The 16,904-nt window shown below is 46.0% G+C and overlaps 2 protein-coding genes across 3 annotated transcripts in view; one reads left to right on the plus strand and one right to left on the minus strand.

Moving 5' to 3' along the window:
- dysf (dysferlin, limb girdle muscular dystrophy 2B (autosomal recessive)) overlaps window positions 1-6,110 on the plus strand; it is a 73,599-nt gene extending 67,489 nt beyond the window's left edge. For both annotated transcript variants that reach the window (XM_070993039.1, XM_070993040.1), the window contains 5 exons: window positions 2,473-2,572; window positions 4,169-4,341; window positions 4,674-4,783; window positions 4,895-5,042; window positions 5,146-6,110. In XM_070993039.1, the coding sequence (XP_070849140.1) occupies window positions 2,473-2,572; window positions 4,169-4,341; window positions 4,674-4,783; window positions 4,895-5,042; window positions 5,146-5,202 (588 nt within the window). In that variant the 3' untranslated portion in view covers window positions 5,203-6,110. The remainder of the gene's footprint in view (window positions 1-2,472; window positions 2,573-4,168; window positions 4,342-4,673; window positions 4,784-4,894; window positions 5,043-5,145) is intronic.
- The window catches only part of stk26 (serine/threonine protein kinase 26), a 378,991-nt gene that overhangs the window by 244,404 nt on the left and 117,683 nt on the right, over window positions 1-16,904 (minus strand). The gene's annotated exons all lie outside the window — the stretch shown is intronic.

The raw sequence follows: 16,904 nt of genomic DNA on the forward strand, positions 1-16,904 counted from the left end.
GGATGCAGGAAATGAGGGAGAGGACTGAACAAGACTCTGTACTTAGCATGCTGGCAACAAAAAGGAGGCTGATTGATGTCCTGAGATATTGCAGAGAGCAGTCACACACACACACTCACGATGTGTGCATGCCACACACACACCGAGTGTAAACACACTACACCCTGTCATTACGAAGTGTGAGAGCATGACGTGGATTTAGACTCTGATTTGGAGAGTCAGTGTGAAGTCATAACGGCAGAGACGAGTCCATTTGTCACTGAAACGCACAGACGAAGAGTTTTTGGTTCCAAAATCAGATGATTTGTTCACAGGAACACAAAACTGCGTCTTATTTGTCCCTTTATAATCGCCATCATTGAGGGTAAACTCACAGAAAAGTCGAGCATCTCTGAAGCTTTGAGCACGATCAGAAAAACCTGCGAGGAAAAAGAGACGGCGCAGCATGTGAAGCCTCGCAGAAAGCATTTAACGTGCTGCTCAGGAGGATTCATGTGTTATTCACCTGATTTCTCACCTGGAGAACCAAACCTTCCAGCTGTGGCTCAACATACCATGACGTCTTTCATACCAGCCTGTCCTCAGTCTGATGACGTCAAACACCGACATCCATCTGCAGGCCTGATGCTGCACAGAAAGCCTCAGTAACACACGGCTAATACTACGTTTAATCAGGTTTATGCAGGTTACAGTCACAGTGCGAGACCACAGATCAGTCAATCACTTGATCAGCATCTAAGAGACACCAATGTAGTCCACAAACTGTGGCGTTCTCACTTAAACAGGGTCTGCAGGTGTCACCTCCTGAAGGTAAACATGCTGTTTCTGAGCAGTTTGTAGATGTGATAAATATTGATAGATTTGCAGCATGAACACAGCAGACTGTGCTAACCTGCTAATCCTTTTTGACGTGCTCCAATGAAGGACAATATAGGACACATTGTGAGGGTTTGACGTGTATGTCAGGGACATTATGATGTTGAAATGAGAAGACATGTTTGCAGACACGTGTCGCGTGGTTTCTCTGGTGGGCTCTCGTCATCATGAGCTCTTAAACTTGTGCTAACGCGAGCATGTCGTCTGGAGTTTTGGGTTTCGTACGTCAGGATGGAGTTTGGCGTGTTGGGAGTCAGTGTTGTGAGAGCTGAGCCAAAGCAAACACGAAGCACTGAGCTGTAATCCACCTGGGTCTCCGAGGCCCCGCCCACCAGCAGCGAGCCAGAAAACCAGGAAATTAACGACCCGAGCGTAACACCGCCTGACAAGTTACCCTTCCATAAAAATAAACCTGTCTTATAATCACCGTCCTCGGAGATAGAGTCAAGAGTTCAGAGGAGGGTCCTCGCAGAGCCGCTCTGCTTAGACCAGATCCAAGATGAAGACCCCCATGTGAGACATCTGGAAGAGGCTCAGCGTGGAAACTGCTGAGGGACACCTGCTGTCAGCAAGACGTGGACGGACAGACCGTCCAATGAGTGTAAATCAGGACAGAGCTTCATGAAGAACTGACAGAAGAGCCGGAAGCTTCTCTGTCCTCAGTTCACTGCCGATCGATCATCGCTCGTCCTGGTTATCAGCAAATGTCCTAAAATTCAGAAAAGGGCTTTTAGTTCGGGGAAAATCTCCTCACCGAGTATTTTTAGGAGCGTTCCTGCGACGTTTTGACGTTCGCCGCAAATCACAGGGGACCTATTTTACTTCAGGTGTGAAAAGCTGTTTTTTTTTTTTTTTATCAACACAACAACAGCCAGAGAGCCTCACACACACACACACACACACACACACACACACACACACACACACACACGCGCACAGACACACACACACACACACACACACACACACACACACGGATGAAACCAGGACGACTGAGCGAATGGAAAGAGAGGGAGAGGAAAGTCAGTGAGCAGCAGCTGCAGAGTGAAGCCCATTAGCACAGAGCTGACACAGGATCAGATACTGTCTGGCAGTTTTCTGTGAGTTTACCCGAGGCGATAATAGGTCTGACACACACACACACACACACACACACACACGTGGGGATGCAGCGTCTCGTCTCTTTTCCGTCTCATCATCCAACAGTTCGACGACTTGAATGAAAGAATAGAGCAGAGTGTTTATGCACCTATAAGACGTTTGATGAAGGGTCGAGGGTGAGAGGAGTCCAGCAGGGGTCAGCGAGGACGGAGCCAGTTCACCTCCTGGACTCTGCAGAGGGGCCCACGAGCAAACCTTCAGCCCGTCTCTCACAGTTAATACTCGTCTATCAGGTCCTGTTTCAGCCCTCCAGTGAGGGTCTGAGGACAGAGGGCGTCGTGCTGTGTTCGCTGCACGGGTGTGACTCTGAGATTTTTGATCTTGGGGCGAACTGTTGCTTCAAGTCTTTAGAAACACATGAAGAGTGAATTCAGATCAAACAAAGGCAGAACTTGTTTGTATAAACTGACAAAGCGTGTCTCTGCGTCTCTGCAGGAACACTTCTGGAGTCTGGACAAAGCCCAGACTAAACTGGCTCCTAGACTGACCATCCAGGTGTGGGACAACGACAAGTTCTCCTTCGACGACTACCTCGGTAAGAGTGTGTGTGTGTGTGTGTGTGTGTGTGTGTGTGTGTGTGTGTGTGTTTCCTCTGGTTATGTCACCTTTTCTTTTGAACTTTTAAAAGTTTTCCACCTGCCTGCTTTGTCACGTTTAGACCTTTTAAACGAAGCAGAGAAATTTTTTTTCTTTAGCCAAAAACGCTGCTTTTCCAGTTGGTGGTCAAAGCTTTTATAACCTGAATAATCTTGATACACGAACAAAATCTGCGGCTAATAAATGTATTTTTGACAGTGTTTCCCAGGAAAATATACGTTAAGCTCAATTTAGGACCTTTTGATTGGAACTTGGAACCGTCCAGTGAGCTCATTAATTAAAACATATATAAAATTATTGGAATAATTAACGTTGAGGAGTAACAGGAGAGGTTCAGGTGCGTCACTCTGTGGTGTTTCTATCATAAAAGCCTTCTTCAATTTAAATTTACTCTAAAATAATTACAGTAAGTGGATCCATGTTCCCAGAACCGATCGCAGTGAGTCAAACATACGTACAGGACCTGTGGTTGTAGAAACACAGTTAATTCATTTTGGGAGCGACGTTTGCACAGTTTTTCCCTGATTTTTGGCCAAGCTTTGGGTGGTAAATCCATCCAGGGAACCACATTTGCGATGTGCACGCAGACAAACTACTGCGATAACATTTATCTTTAGAATTAACGTTCTTCCATTTCCACTGTGTTGGCACATTTCGCAGAGAGGAAGGGCTGATTTTATTTTTTCAAGCTGTGAAAATTCTGCCTCTCCTTCACCCCTGACGCTGCCCCGGCCCTCGAAATAACTCAGCGCCGCTCCTCTCCTCTTTCGTTTTTCTTCCCTTTGTCGAGGACGCCGGTCTGCGGTGCGAGCAGAGGACGAGGAATCCAGACTCTGATCCGTTCCCGTCTGTCACCATCTCGCTCCGCTGCAGCGTTCCCTCTCGCTCCAGTTCGCCGGCCTCGGACGGTCGGCGGGTGTGTGGCCGCCTCAAAGCATTTCTTCCATTCCTGCCTGTCTGCAGCTCGTCAGCTCGGACCGCCGACCGTTAATCTCCCCGCACGGTGCGAGGGTCAGACACGAGCCGTCCCTCCATCACACCGTCAGACTGCAGCGACTCTGGAAAAACACTTCCAGTCTCTCTTTCATCGAGGCACAATCCCTCCATACTTAATGTCAGCGACGATCAGAGGCGTGCTAACTAGCGCTCGCCGCGGGATCCTCCATAACTCTCTCATAAACACTCAGTAATTAGTCATTAAGAAAAACCGGCTCCAGGGATGCTGGTTCGCACAGATCTGGTTTCCCAAAGCATCTTCTGGCTGATGTCCTAACATCCGTCTTTCAGTCCTTCTTTAACTTGAGGAGTCTCCCAAAAGGATCAATGTACATTAACGAGCTCCTTCTGCCTCCTGAGAGCATCTTCAGAACCCGCAGGAGGAACTGAACCACGTTTGATTGACGTGAAATTAGTGATGACGTTTAAGTTTGATTCTTAACGTCTTAATAGAAATCACCGTCCAGTTTCAGGCAGCTTTAATTCATTCATTCATTCATTCCAGCCCTGTTTTAACGTCCTGTGAACGTCTCTTCAGGTCAGCTGGTGATGGACCTGAACCACATGCTGCGTCCGGCCAAGTCTCCAGAGAAATGCACCCTGCAGCTTCTGGAGCAGCCGGCGGACAAACTGGTGTCTCTGTTTGAGCAGAAGACCGTCAAAGGGTGGTGGCCCTGCACCTGCGAGCAGAACGGACAGAGGATCATCGCTGTGAGCAAAACAAACGCACCCGACGGCGACACTTCCTCCATCAGTAGGAACTTATTGTAGCGACAGAGCTAACAAGCTAACTGATTGACAGCTAACGAGGTCGCTCGCTTTCCTCTTCATGAAACACTTCATTAAATGAGACAACGTCCAATCCTGTGAGACAGACAGCAGGAAATAAGCAGGTTAAAGAAAATAGAGAGAAGCTGTTGTTACTGACTAGCATTAGCATGTTAGCTAGCTAGCGTGTTAGCATTCAGCTCTCATCTGTAGCCATGACATCATCAAGCTTCCCGCTGGGACCGACCCATGACGGCCTGCTGTCTCTGTTTCAGGGGAAGGTGGAGATGTCTCTGGAGATCGTGACGGAGACGGAGCATGAGGAGAGGCCGGCCGGAGTCGGCAGAGACGAGCCCAACATGAACCCTCACCTGGAGGAGCCTCAGTGAGCCTCACACACACACACACACACACACACACACACACACACACACACACACACGTCCACACACTCCAACACGCAAACACGCTTCCTCATCCTCCTCTGTCCCCCCAGGCGTCCTGAGACCTCCTTCCTGTGGTTCTCCTCCCCCTATAAGACCCTCAAGTTCGTCCTGTGGAGGCGCTTCAAGTGGTTCATCATCCTCTTCATCATCCTATTCTTCATCCTCCTCTTCGTCGGCGTCTTCCTTTACTCCTTCCCAGTGAGTCACAGTGTGTTGCAGATAGAGTGACAGAAGTTTTATTGGAAGTATCCTTTCTTCTTCTTCTTCTTCTACTCCTCTGAACTGCGTTTCCATCCCGCAGAACTACGCCGCCATGAAGATGGTGGCACCTTTCGGACCGGCCAAGGCGGCGGAGTGACGGGCGAGAGCAGCGAAGCGGGAAAGAAGAGGAAGAATCCGACGGGATGGAGGACGAAGTTCCTCCGAGTGAAATGAGGCCGAACAGATTTTCTTGTTTTTCTTCTTCTCTCGAGTCTCGAAAACTCGAAGTTGTTCAGAGCGGCGGCGGTGAACTTGTGAACTTCCTGTGACTGCGTTTGTTCCAGATAAGTTCTCATTCCTGCGTACACACAGACCTGATTAGCGACAGTGCCCGAGGTTCACGAACGCCTCCGCCTCGCGTGTGTGTTTGCGTGCGTGTGTCCATTTGTGCCTTTAGATTTCTCCCCGTCGTCACAAACGCTGCATCACGCCGTTTCCCAGCCTGTGATCAGATCTCAGCAGGACGCCTCCCGCGTCCTCGCCGTCCCCCCGTCACCTCCTTCATCTCCCGCTCCGTCTCGTCTGCTCTCACGCAGAGAAGAAGCAGAATGAAAGCCCCTCGGCGAACGCCGCCGTGTTCAAACAGCGGAAACGGAATGAAAGATTGCGCCTCCTGATCTTTTCGCCTCCTGCTGTTTCTGTTTCTTGGAGGAGGTCGGCCGGCGGTCGCCGAGCGTCTTCAAACTGTCAAACTTTATCGCTCTGAAAATTCAATCATCACGAAGAAGAAGCTTAAAGTAGGATGAGGATTTTATTCTCTTTCAGTCGTCCTGACACGTCATGGCCACGCATGCTGCCTTCAAGTGCAATCAGATATTTTGGGTTTGGTGTATTCAGCTATGATTTATTGTCGTATTGGTAATGATCATTTCTCCTCCTCCTCCTCCTCCTCCTCCTCCTCCTCAGTTCCTCCTTTTCCCTCACCTCTCCTGAACTTTGTCTTGCTTAAAATTGTTTTCTCCCTCCATCTTTTCCTCCCCTTAATCTTTGTCCTCATCTTCCCTCCTCTTCATCATCTCATCTCCTCCTTTCTCCCATGTAGGCTCTTCATCTTCTATCTCTTCCTTTCTTTACCCTCCTTCCTCTCCTCCTCCTCCTCCTCCTCCTCCTCCTCATTTGCTTCTTTTCCGTTGCGTGTCCTTAATTTCCCTGTCTTGCTTAAATGTATTTTCCTCCTCCTTATCTTCCTCCCCTTCATTCTTTTCCTACTTTCCTCCTCTTCTTCCTCCTTCTTCAGTTCCTCCTGCTTCTCCTTTTGCACTCCTTCTGTGTCACCTCCTTCCTTGCCCTCATTCCATTTTTCCTCTCCATTTTTTCTTCCTCCCTATTACCCCCCACACTCCTCCTCCTCCCCCTCCTCCTCCTCCCCCTCCTCCCTCCAGTCTTCCAGCCTCTCAGGGTTCTGCGGGTTAAGTCGGGGATTTGCTCTTGTTGATCTCGGGGTTTGAGCTTTATTAGTACAAAGTGTGTTTTTAGATAGATGGATGTATGTGGATAAGGAGAACACACACACACACACACACACACACACACACACACACACACACACACACACACACACACACACACACACACACACTTTTGGGGACATTACATAGACTGACTTGTCTAAACCGAACTTTACTCTCAGTCTTCACCCTAAAATTTAATGATTTACATTATGGGGACCCTCATTTTGTCCCCACAAGTACAGCGAGTCCCCACAGTGTGCAAACAGATTTATGTCCCCACAACATGAGTAATACACGACCACACAAAGTCGGAGCAGGAAAGCTTCGAGTCGAGGAACTAATCTACCCGAATTCTGCGGGATTTCCTGAAGTACAGCATGTGTTGTGTGTGTGTGTGTATGTGTGTGTGTGTGTGTGTGTGTGTGACCATGTGTTACTCACACTGTGGGGACATAAATCTGTTTACACAGTCACATTGAGGGGACTCACCTGCCTTATGGGGACAAAATATAAAATTAGAGTAAGTCTCCAGGAAATGAATGTAAGTCTATGTAATGTCCCCAAAAGTAATGAAAACTTAATATATATATATATGTGTGTGTGTGTGTGTGTGTGTGTGTGTGTGTGTGTGTGTGTGTGTGTGTGTGTGTGAGGTCTTTTGATCCTGAAATAACCCCCACTGACTTCGACAGCAAACAGAGCCTGACTGGAAACAGGTGGAAACACAGATGAACCAGGTTGCAATTAAAAAGCCAAGAAGAAGAAGAGAGGCTTTAAATCCTCTCTCTTCTTCTTCTCTTCTTCATTTCTGCATCTTGTTCTTCTGTGGTTCCTTCTTGTTGGGTTCGATCACGTGTTCGGTTAGTTTGCTTTGGTCCGCACCGGAGTGGAAAAGCTGACTTTGCCTGTTTGGTTCGCTACAGGTTCACATCAGCCAATTACGAGCCAGCCAGGCCTTGTAAACAAAAGTCACATGGACTCACGAGCAGCTCATTATTGGACGGAGTTTTGGCAACCTGTCGTCAGGTCACAGAGGGTTTAACTCAGCATACATCAGTCGTTTACCTTCTTTGGAGTTTTAAAGTCACTGAACAACGTATTTAAAAGCATTTTGAGCGTCGCTTCGCTCTGCTCGGCTTGAGGAACTCGATCACCATCACATGTCAACATTTGTCTCTGCAGGCTTTAGATTACGTTGTGTCTCCTAACAAATCACTGTGCATCTTATACGGATGGCTTCACGAAGACCGAGTGATTGTGAGAATGCAAAGAAATATTCTTTTGACACCAAAACCCTCCAAATAGATTCAACACTACAAAGATGAGTTCAATCACATGATTTTTCAGGGACTTTTCAGGGATTTCAAGTGTCCCTGCGTTGGTTTAGAAAGGCTTCTGCTCATTTGAATGCACCGTTTGTCTTCCTTGAATATCCTTCGACTGGTGGAGTGCTCACTGGATCCGGCTGCGATGCTGCTGCAGGAGATGATCTGCCGCCATTAAAATCAGTGAATGTTGAGCAGCTAAAGTCCTTTCTCTGCTCTGCTGTCTTTAGTAAATGAAAAGCAGCGAAACGTCGCCGCAGTTCAGCACCACATCGACTGTGGACGAGCTCCAAATGTGCATTCGTGCTTGTAAAAAATGTCCAAACTAAATTATAAATGTGGCTGCTGAAGAACAAAAGTTCTGCTTCTGAAATCTTTCCAGTGCAGCCGAATCCTGCGGGCATTGGCTGCTAAACACACCAAAGCTGTTGCGAGACATTGAAGTTTTAAACTAAGTGTTTGGACTCATCTAAGTCCTGCTTCCATTCTAAAATATCAGTGTTATCGGTGTTCGTGCTTTAGATATTCAACCGTTTTCGACGAATGGTCTGTGCTTGGCGTCCTGTGCTTCAGGTTTCTTCTTCATGTGGTTACGCCAGAAGAAAAGACCTTGAAGTTTGTGAGGATGAGCGTTTTTGTCTAGAACCTGCTGAAAATGCGAGATATCAGACACAAGGCAAGGAAAACCTCAGAGGTGTCTTCACTTGACAAACGTTGTCCAGTTTGGTGGAGAAATTTGAGTAAAAGTCAAATCGACTCGAAGACAGAAACAGAAAAATAAGAAAATCTGGATAAAATGAATAACATGGCTGCCGTTTTCAGGCAAAATCTGTAAATATATTAAAAAAAATGTGGTAATATTTGTGCAGAAAAAGTCCCAGTGCTTTGTACCTGAATGCACCACATGCCTGACGAGATGCCTTTATTTTGATTTGTGTCAGGATGTTTGTCAGGATAGACGATGACAGATTCACAGACTTTTATTTTTTAAGTGTCTTACATTGAATTGTTTTCTTGAAATAGTTTTATATATTTGAAAAAGCTTTAAAAATCCTGCTGATATAAACCAACAAGCCTCAAAATGGAAAAAACTCTAGACAATCCTGCTGTCTCTTTAGGTTTAGCTATTAGCCTGAAAATGCCTTCGCGTTGGCTCGGCGCTGTTTTTTCCCGACGATATTGCTGTCAGTGAATGGACCGTGCCTTTAGCCTTTAGCCTTTAGCCGTTAGCCGTTAGCCTTTAGCTTTGCTGCACTGGCATACAGTAACACTTGCTGCCGCTGAAACTCTGACTTGTGCCTTGGCATGAATTAAACTATACAGAGACCAGAAACTGTAATAAACCAGTTGCCTTCATGACGCTTCAAACACTGTTTCTGTGGACGTGAAGGGAAATTTTCGGCTAACTCGAGCGCAGTTCAGAGTCTCTCACTTTGCTTCAGCTTTAAACACAAGCATCCTCCCACTGATGACTGAAATCATCTCCTGATGCCATAAAACTGCACTGAACAATAAGCTGGAGTGAAACTGGGTTTGAATCCAGTTCGAGCGTTTGCATGAACAGCATCGTGATGGATTCCATGTTGTTTTTGTGAACGGTGGTCGGCCCTGACTGTTTCAGTGTTTTCTGGGATGCACAGACTGAATGTATTCGAAACATGAAGTGTATTTGATTTCATATCTGTGTGTGCTGCATTATGTGTCGTTAGAATCAATAAAACTGCATTTCTGATTAGTGCCTGGTGTGTTTTTTGATGATTATTAGTGAGACTACAAGAACAACGAGTAGGAATATAATTAATATTATACTGTTTAATTAAAAGGAGATACTGTCAAACACTTTGTCCTAAAAACATGAATATACTCAGAAAACAGAGGAAAAAATATGCTAATTTTCACGTCAGAACTTGCCTGAGAATCATCACATTTTTACATTTTCCTCGGCCTCAAACTCATCCAGTTACAGCTGCTGTACGTCCGTGGGCACACTGAAAACAGGAACTGCTAACGGCTAATTCAGCCTATTTTTAATGGTGCTAATTTGGAAAAACATAAACAAGGAAAAAAAATCTCGAGGACGGGTGGATACTGATTGTCTGTGACACGACTTCAAACTCAACACTAAGTTTTTACATGTTTTATGTATTTTTACTGTTTATTTTGTTAGCCTGTTTAATTCACTGCTAGCATGTTGTGTGGCTAATGCGGCTTCTCCCACAGACGGAGGAGCAGCGTTGGACGAATCCTGTGATACTGAGGGACAGTTAAGGGAAACTGTTTGGATGGACAGTTTGAGGATGTCTGCATCAGTTTTCATTAGCAGCTCATGTCATAAAAGCCTGAACGCTGAATTAACAGTGAATGTTTCCACTCTGCCTTTGTTATTTCTTCTCTGATATCATCTCTCCGAGCCGGTCTTCGGCTTCCTGATGAGTCCTGAGTGAGAGAGTTTTGGATCATTTCAGCTGGCGCTTTGTTGAATAATTTGGTTCAGGTTCCACTAAATTGCATCGGTTTGGTCAAGTTCCATTTCAAGTTGTAAAAGCTCGTGTAAAACCTACCTAGACCACCGTTTAATACAGCTATATAATGTAAAAACAACATTTATTTTCTCCCAAACAAGCTTAAATTTCCTGCAAAATTGTTGGTGTGTGTGTGTGTGTGTGTGTGTGTGTGTGTGTGTGTGTGTGTGTGTGTGTGTGTGTGTGTGTGTGTGTGTGTGTGTGTAAGACAAAGCCTAGAATTAGCATGCATGTGTTAGCATGCAGAATGCTCGTGTGTAGTTCACTGACCTTGATGCGAACCCGCAGCGTCTGCAGAAGTCGGACAGAAAACTCTCTTTGACCGATTCCTCTCCTGAGCTCCCACAACCCTAAATTATTACTTTGTCTTCCCACCTCTCCCCCGTTTCCTCCCTCCTTCCCTCATCCCTCCTTCCACTCGTCCGACCCTCCTGATACCACATCACTCCCGTCCTGTAAGCTCCCTCTTTTCCTCCTCGTGTTCTCCCCGCTGCTCTGTTTCTCAGGGGTGTTGTTATGGTCAACGTGAACTGCAGGTGAACCTCTGACCACAGTGTGTGTGTGTGTGTGTGTGTGTGTGTGTGTGTGTGTGTGTGTGTGTGTGCAGTGTGGGTGGGCTGTGGCGGTGGTCTGTCCTCGCTCCTCCATCTCTCTCTCATTTTCTCTGACCTTCGCTGTCTTCCTCCTCTTCCTCCCCCTCTCCAAACACACCTCTTCTCTTCCTCACCCTGCCCTGACCTCCTCCTCCTCCTCCTCCTCCTCCTCCTCCTCCTCCTGTATTTTCACTCGTTATCACTTCCTCTGTCATACACTCACTCTGTGTTCTTTGGCTGCAGCTGAAAGTGTCCAAACTCTGATTTTTTCTCTCTGAACTTTGTAATCTGAAAAGCTGCATCGCTGCTCTGGATTGGAAATCTGAATAAAACTTACAGAGACGTCAAAGTTACTTTAAGACAGAAAATCCATGAAACTAACAGTCATTTGTCCGGAGCCTTCAGGAGCACGTGCTCCTTTAATTCAATGAAATAAGCAGTGAAAGTTGTTCAGCTGCTGAAGTTTAATGAGGTTTGACTTTCGTTAATGTTGGTAATAATGATCTCGATCGTTCTTCTTGATACTAAATTACAATTACTGACATTTAAATGAAAGACTTAAACATTGTAGCATTTTTTTTTGCTTGTAAATCAGTCAAATTTAACTGAATTAAGCTTAAAAAAATACAACATTAAATTCAACCTCTATTTTATTTATGGAACCTTTCATTTATCTTTTTTTGACTTCTTTAGGTATTTTCTTGCTTTTTCTTCTTTTGGTTCTTGATTTATTCATTTTTTTCTGTCATCTCTGCTGCATTTTTTCCAAAAATTTTACATGCCTTCTTCTTCCACTCGTCCGTCTGTACCCCGAACCTTCATCTCATCCACCTCTCCATCTTCCTCCCTCCCTCCTCATAACTACTTCTTCTTCATCTCTCTCTTCATCCCGTTGCCTCATCTTGCTGCTATGTTAATCAGTCTCAGTGTTGAAATAAAAGCGGTTTCTCTGAAAAATGTTTTGTTTACAGCCGACGTACATGCGTGTGTTCTCCAGCCGGGCGTGTGTGTTCAGGGCAGCTCTGAATGACGAGGGGTCAAAGTGTGCCGCATTCGCCAGATGTGATGGAAAATGACTGGAGGGGAGGCTGGCAAACAGGATTTTAGTTGTTTCATTATCACCTCACACACACACACACACACACACACACACACACACACACACACACACACACACACACACACACACACACCTGTAACATCAAACACTTGCAGCAAGTAAAACCACAGTAGCCCCATCTGTACCTGTGAGTGTGTCCTTCACACTGCCAGAGTTCAGACCAGTGATATCAGCTTACACACACACACACACACTCACACACACACTCACACATGCAGATGTATGATATCAGCTTGCAAACACTCACATGTGTGTTAACAGCCTGCACCGACACCTCTGAGGCCGTCCAGAGTGCAGATCCCTCGACTGACTCGACTTTACGCGATTCTGTTTGGAGGAAATTCATGAAAATCAGCGAAGAGCTGCAGTTCGATCCAGCTGTTTGTGTCAGAGATTACAGCGACACACAGGAGGTTTAGAGGTCCAGCCAGCCGATGTTTGGTGAAGGAGATGTGAAACGATGCAGACGGCCTGAAACATGCATTCAGTCTGTGATGTCACTCATCATCCAATAAAACCTCGTGCACTGAGCTTGATGTGTTTCATTGTTCTGTCTGTTGTGAAGGTGTTTTTCGCCGCTTCAGCTAACTTGATTCAAAACAAGACAAATGAACTCTGTCATTGACCTTTTATACGCTCAGTCTGTCTTTAACTTCTGCAGCTCTGTGTAAAGCTCTTTGTTCTGGTAGGTGAAGTGAATCCAGTGAAGACGTCATTTTTGACGAAGATGTTTGCATGTACTGTACGGTGGCTCTGAGTGGTCAAACAACCCTCTAAAGACTTGATTGATGTGGAAAAAACGCAGAAAGTCAAACCAATTCTGAAAACTAAAGACGGACGACTGTTTTGGAGTCTGTGTGGAAACATGATTAAGACAAACTCACATATTTATGTAAGTCACACCTGTCAGTCCAAACATCTCGTATCCACATATAATCCAGACAAATTTATTTTGCCAGTTCGACTGTTCTGCTCTCATTTTGGGTCGATACCAGCATAAAGCCAACAATTAAAATGAAATGTAGCTGCAGAAATGAGACAAAAACAAGCGAAATGAAACGTGATGGAAGGAAACAAAACAATTAAAAAAACAAATCAGGGTCGACCCTCCTGCAGTCCAGAAGGAGGCGATAATGCGCCTGAAACTCTTGAAATTTAGCCGTTTAGTTACAGCTACAGTTTAGTGTCTATTAGCTAATTAATATTCACAACCTGAAACAAACTGAAATGATTTTTAAGTGTGAAGTGGCATCAGAGTCCATCTTGAAGCTGAGCTGGATGTCTGGTAATGATTTACTCTCACGCTGACCTCGTGCACGTTCGTTGGCCTGTTCCACGTTTGCGTTGTGTGTCCGCGCAGTTGTTTGTTTTCTGTTGTCTGTATACCACCAACACACGGCTGTAAAGTCATTTTACACGCCATGCTCCTCTCATTAGTCTTTGTGTTAACTAGCAGTGAGGAATGCAGTTGAACAGCTCAGTGGAAAAAGCAATATAATTTAACAAGATGCTAATCACTGAATTGTTGAGGTGTTTAGTCACCGCGTAGCCGCATGTGACGTCTTCCAGAGCTCAGGTAGGAGAGCGCGGTCTGCTCCTCGCCTCATCCCTCGGTTCATCTCGGACTCTGGTTTGAGCAGCTGGCGGGATGACGTGATGCTGAGAGAACGTCTCATAACGGAGACATCAGGGGTCTGATGTTACCGCCGCTCATCGTGTGAGTAAGTCAGCCTGAAACGTGTGAAAGAGTCCAACGAAACGGTTTCAAAAGTGACCCAAACGCCTAAAAACTACACTTTTCAACCAAGTTTCAAACCTTAACCTGCATAATGTTTACAGATTTGTGTTTTAATGTCAGAAATCAGCTTACCTGCTGAACTGGAGCCTCATTGGTTTCCAGTCATGTGCCTCCAAACCAGGAAGTAGCTCCTCTTTGCAGAGATGTTTTGTCCATCAGTGAACGTCCTCAGTGTCAAACGTAGGTGTGTTCGCATTTTACACGGAGAAATGATGGAGCCAGAGGTGGCTGCTGTTTGTTCATTCACCTGAAGCACCTTTGCTCATCAAGCCAGCAGATCTCCATTTCAAACACTGTCATGTCGAGATTAAAAGTGTCCTGATGCACAGAGATGATGATAAAGGTCCACCTGCAGGCTTTTAATTTGAAAGACACCTCTGAAGCTTTAGACGAGCAGATGTGGAAACTCCTGAGGGCTCACAGGATGGTTGTTAGGATCAGAAATGAGTTACACCAAATTACAGAAGCTCTAAAAATGATCGATATGAAACAATCTGAGAAGTTAAAACTCATTCATTCATTCATTCATTCATTGGTTCATTGGCATTGACGTGTATGTATGGAGTCATAAGGAGCCATTGCTCCATTTGAAGGGAACCGCTGACCTGGACATGAGTAAAATCATCCCTTTAATTGACATGTGAGGGTTAGGGACTGTATGGGACTGTGGGCGTTAGTGCACCCCCACTGTGAACATTTATTTTTCACACTTTGCTTAAAACTGACTTTGACCTCTGAAAACAACACATTCCTGAAATTTCCCAAGACACCTTTCTCTAAACGCTCCGTCCCTCTGCGTCCTAGATGTCCCGACCTTCGAGGGGAGGTCCAGGAACCTAGCAGAAGTTACGAGGGAGGAGAGCTGAGCTGGAGGAGGAAGAGGAGCGTGAGAGTGAAAGAGCGGACGTCCACACTTATTCTGAAGGGACTTTTAAAGGAAACGGCTTCGGCATTGAGAAGAACAGTAAGTGTGAAGTCACAGGCACCTTTCACAGGTCTGCAGGGCCTTTGATGGATGTCACTCACACACACACACACACACACACACACACACACACACACACACACACACACACACACACACACACACACACACACACACACACTTACAAATGGTCCTAAAAAAAAAAAGTCAAAGAGAGCCTCCTGACATCTAACACTCAGGCTCCTTGTCCATTTCCTGTGCAGGACAGGAAGTTAAACAGGTCAAGGAGACAAAAGAAACCAAAAACGCCCTGTTTTCCAAGTTTTACTGAACACATCAGGCCTGAGCACCACCAGTACTGTCAGTGTGTGTGTGTGTGTGTGTGTGTGTGTGTGTGTGTGTTGTGCAGTGTGGGAGCTGTAACTTTGTCCTGTCTCACACTTACCCCCAACAAAACAATGCTCGTCTTTGTTGAGCCTGGTACTTCTATTGTTGTTACTCTGTGTGCGTGCGTGCGTGCGTGCGTGCGTGCGTGCGTGCGTGCGTGCGTGCGTGCGTGCGTGCGTGCGTGCGTGCGTGCGTGCGTGCGGCCTCTATCACGCTTACACACTCGCTCATGCAGGGTGAGATTTTACTGAAACAGTGGGATGTTATGATTACAAATTAGCATCAGTGCTAATAAGATTTCAGGCTGTTAAAGGGGGGACTTTTATTTTGTCTCGTTAAGGAGGAGGAGGAGGAGGAGGAGGAGGGGAGGCTTTTATTTCGCTCGCTCGTTAAAGGCAGCCCTTAACGACCTTTGAGGCTGACAGTAAAAACAGTGATGAAGTGAAATGAAGTGTGTGTTATTGCTTTCATGGCTGGATCTGCTGCGGAGGACAAACTACATTAGAGACTGTTGTAAAGTTTGTTTTCTGTCGATTCTTGCATGTATTACAAATTTGTGTGTGCGTGTGCATGCATAGCAGTGTTTACGTGTGTGCTGTTTCCTGTGTGTTTCTGCGTGCCTGTATCTGCTGATATGTGCGCAGTGCTTGGGGATGTATGGCTGAACATGTTTATGTGCCCTCCGCTGTGCCCGCTGTTTGTGTGTTTTTGTTTGTTTTACAGTGTGTGTTTCCAGTGCTTTCTGGTGGTCACAGTTACACAATATCCCTCTGTGTTGTTGGGAGCAACAACAGATAGTAAAGTTAGTTTCGTACTGCGATGATTGCTCTATAAATCTAAGTGCACACAGAGTGTTTTTGAGGGCAGCTCATTGTTCATTGTCTCGTATGAGAGCGCCGCCGGTCGCTCGCTGGACTCTTTATCTGTGCCTCAAAATGCTGAACGGGCTCAGCTGTGGTGCCGTTCTGGCAAAAGAGGAGTTTGTGTTGGTGGCACTTTGGAGGAAATATTTGCTTTGTCATAAATACCTCATAGCTGCAGTCCAGACCACCTTAGTCCAGCTCACTTCCAAGACCAGTTCAAGCCAAGCTCAGGTCAAAAGCAGGTCCACAGTTGGGTGCGACCAGGTCAGAATCACTTGAATACATCAAGTTGTTTTAAATATCAAAAGAGGAACTAAAGTAGGTTTATAGTGATTCTGTGTAAGAAGCTCAGGACAGAAGTGATGCTTCAGCTTTCTTTTACAGTTCGTATGTAGTTCAATGCTGCAGAGCTCTTAGACGAGAGTCAGGCAGCAGAATCACATGAAACATGTCGCATTCAGTCTGCTGCAGCTGGGTGGCACGGTGGTACAGTGGCAACCTCACAGCTAGAATTCCCCAGGTTCGATTCCCATCTGGGGGTGCTGTGGGCGCTGGGGGCGTGTCCTCTGCCCCGTATCTCGAGGAAAGGGGCCTTTCTGTGTGGAGTTTGCATGTTCTCCCCATGTTCACCTCCATAAAATACCCCCACTAAAAACATGCAAGAAGATCACCACCTGACCAATGGTGACGAAGAGAACTGGCCCCCCAGGCTCCTGGTCTGCCGCAGAGGAAGGACGATGTGAGACATAAAGTATGTCTCTTCTCTCTTCTTCTTCTCTAAATCTGAGTGCTGCAGACAAGGCTGCAGGTTTGCT

The sequence above is a fragment of the Chaetodon trifascialis genome, chromosome 23, assembly GCF_039877785.1.
Source record: "Chaetodon trifascialis isolate fChaTrf1 chromosome 23, fChaTrf1.hap1, whole genome shotgun sequence".
NCBI classification, from domain to species: Eukaryota; Metazoa; Chordata; class Actinopteri; order Chaetodontiformes; family Chaetodontidae; genus Chaetodon; species Chaetodon trifascialis.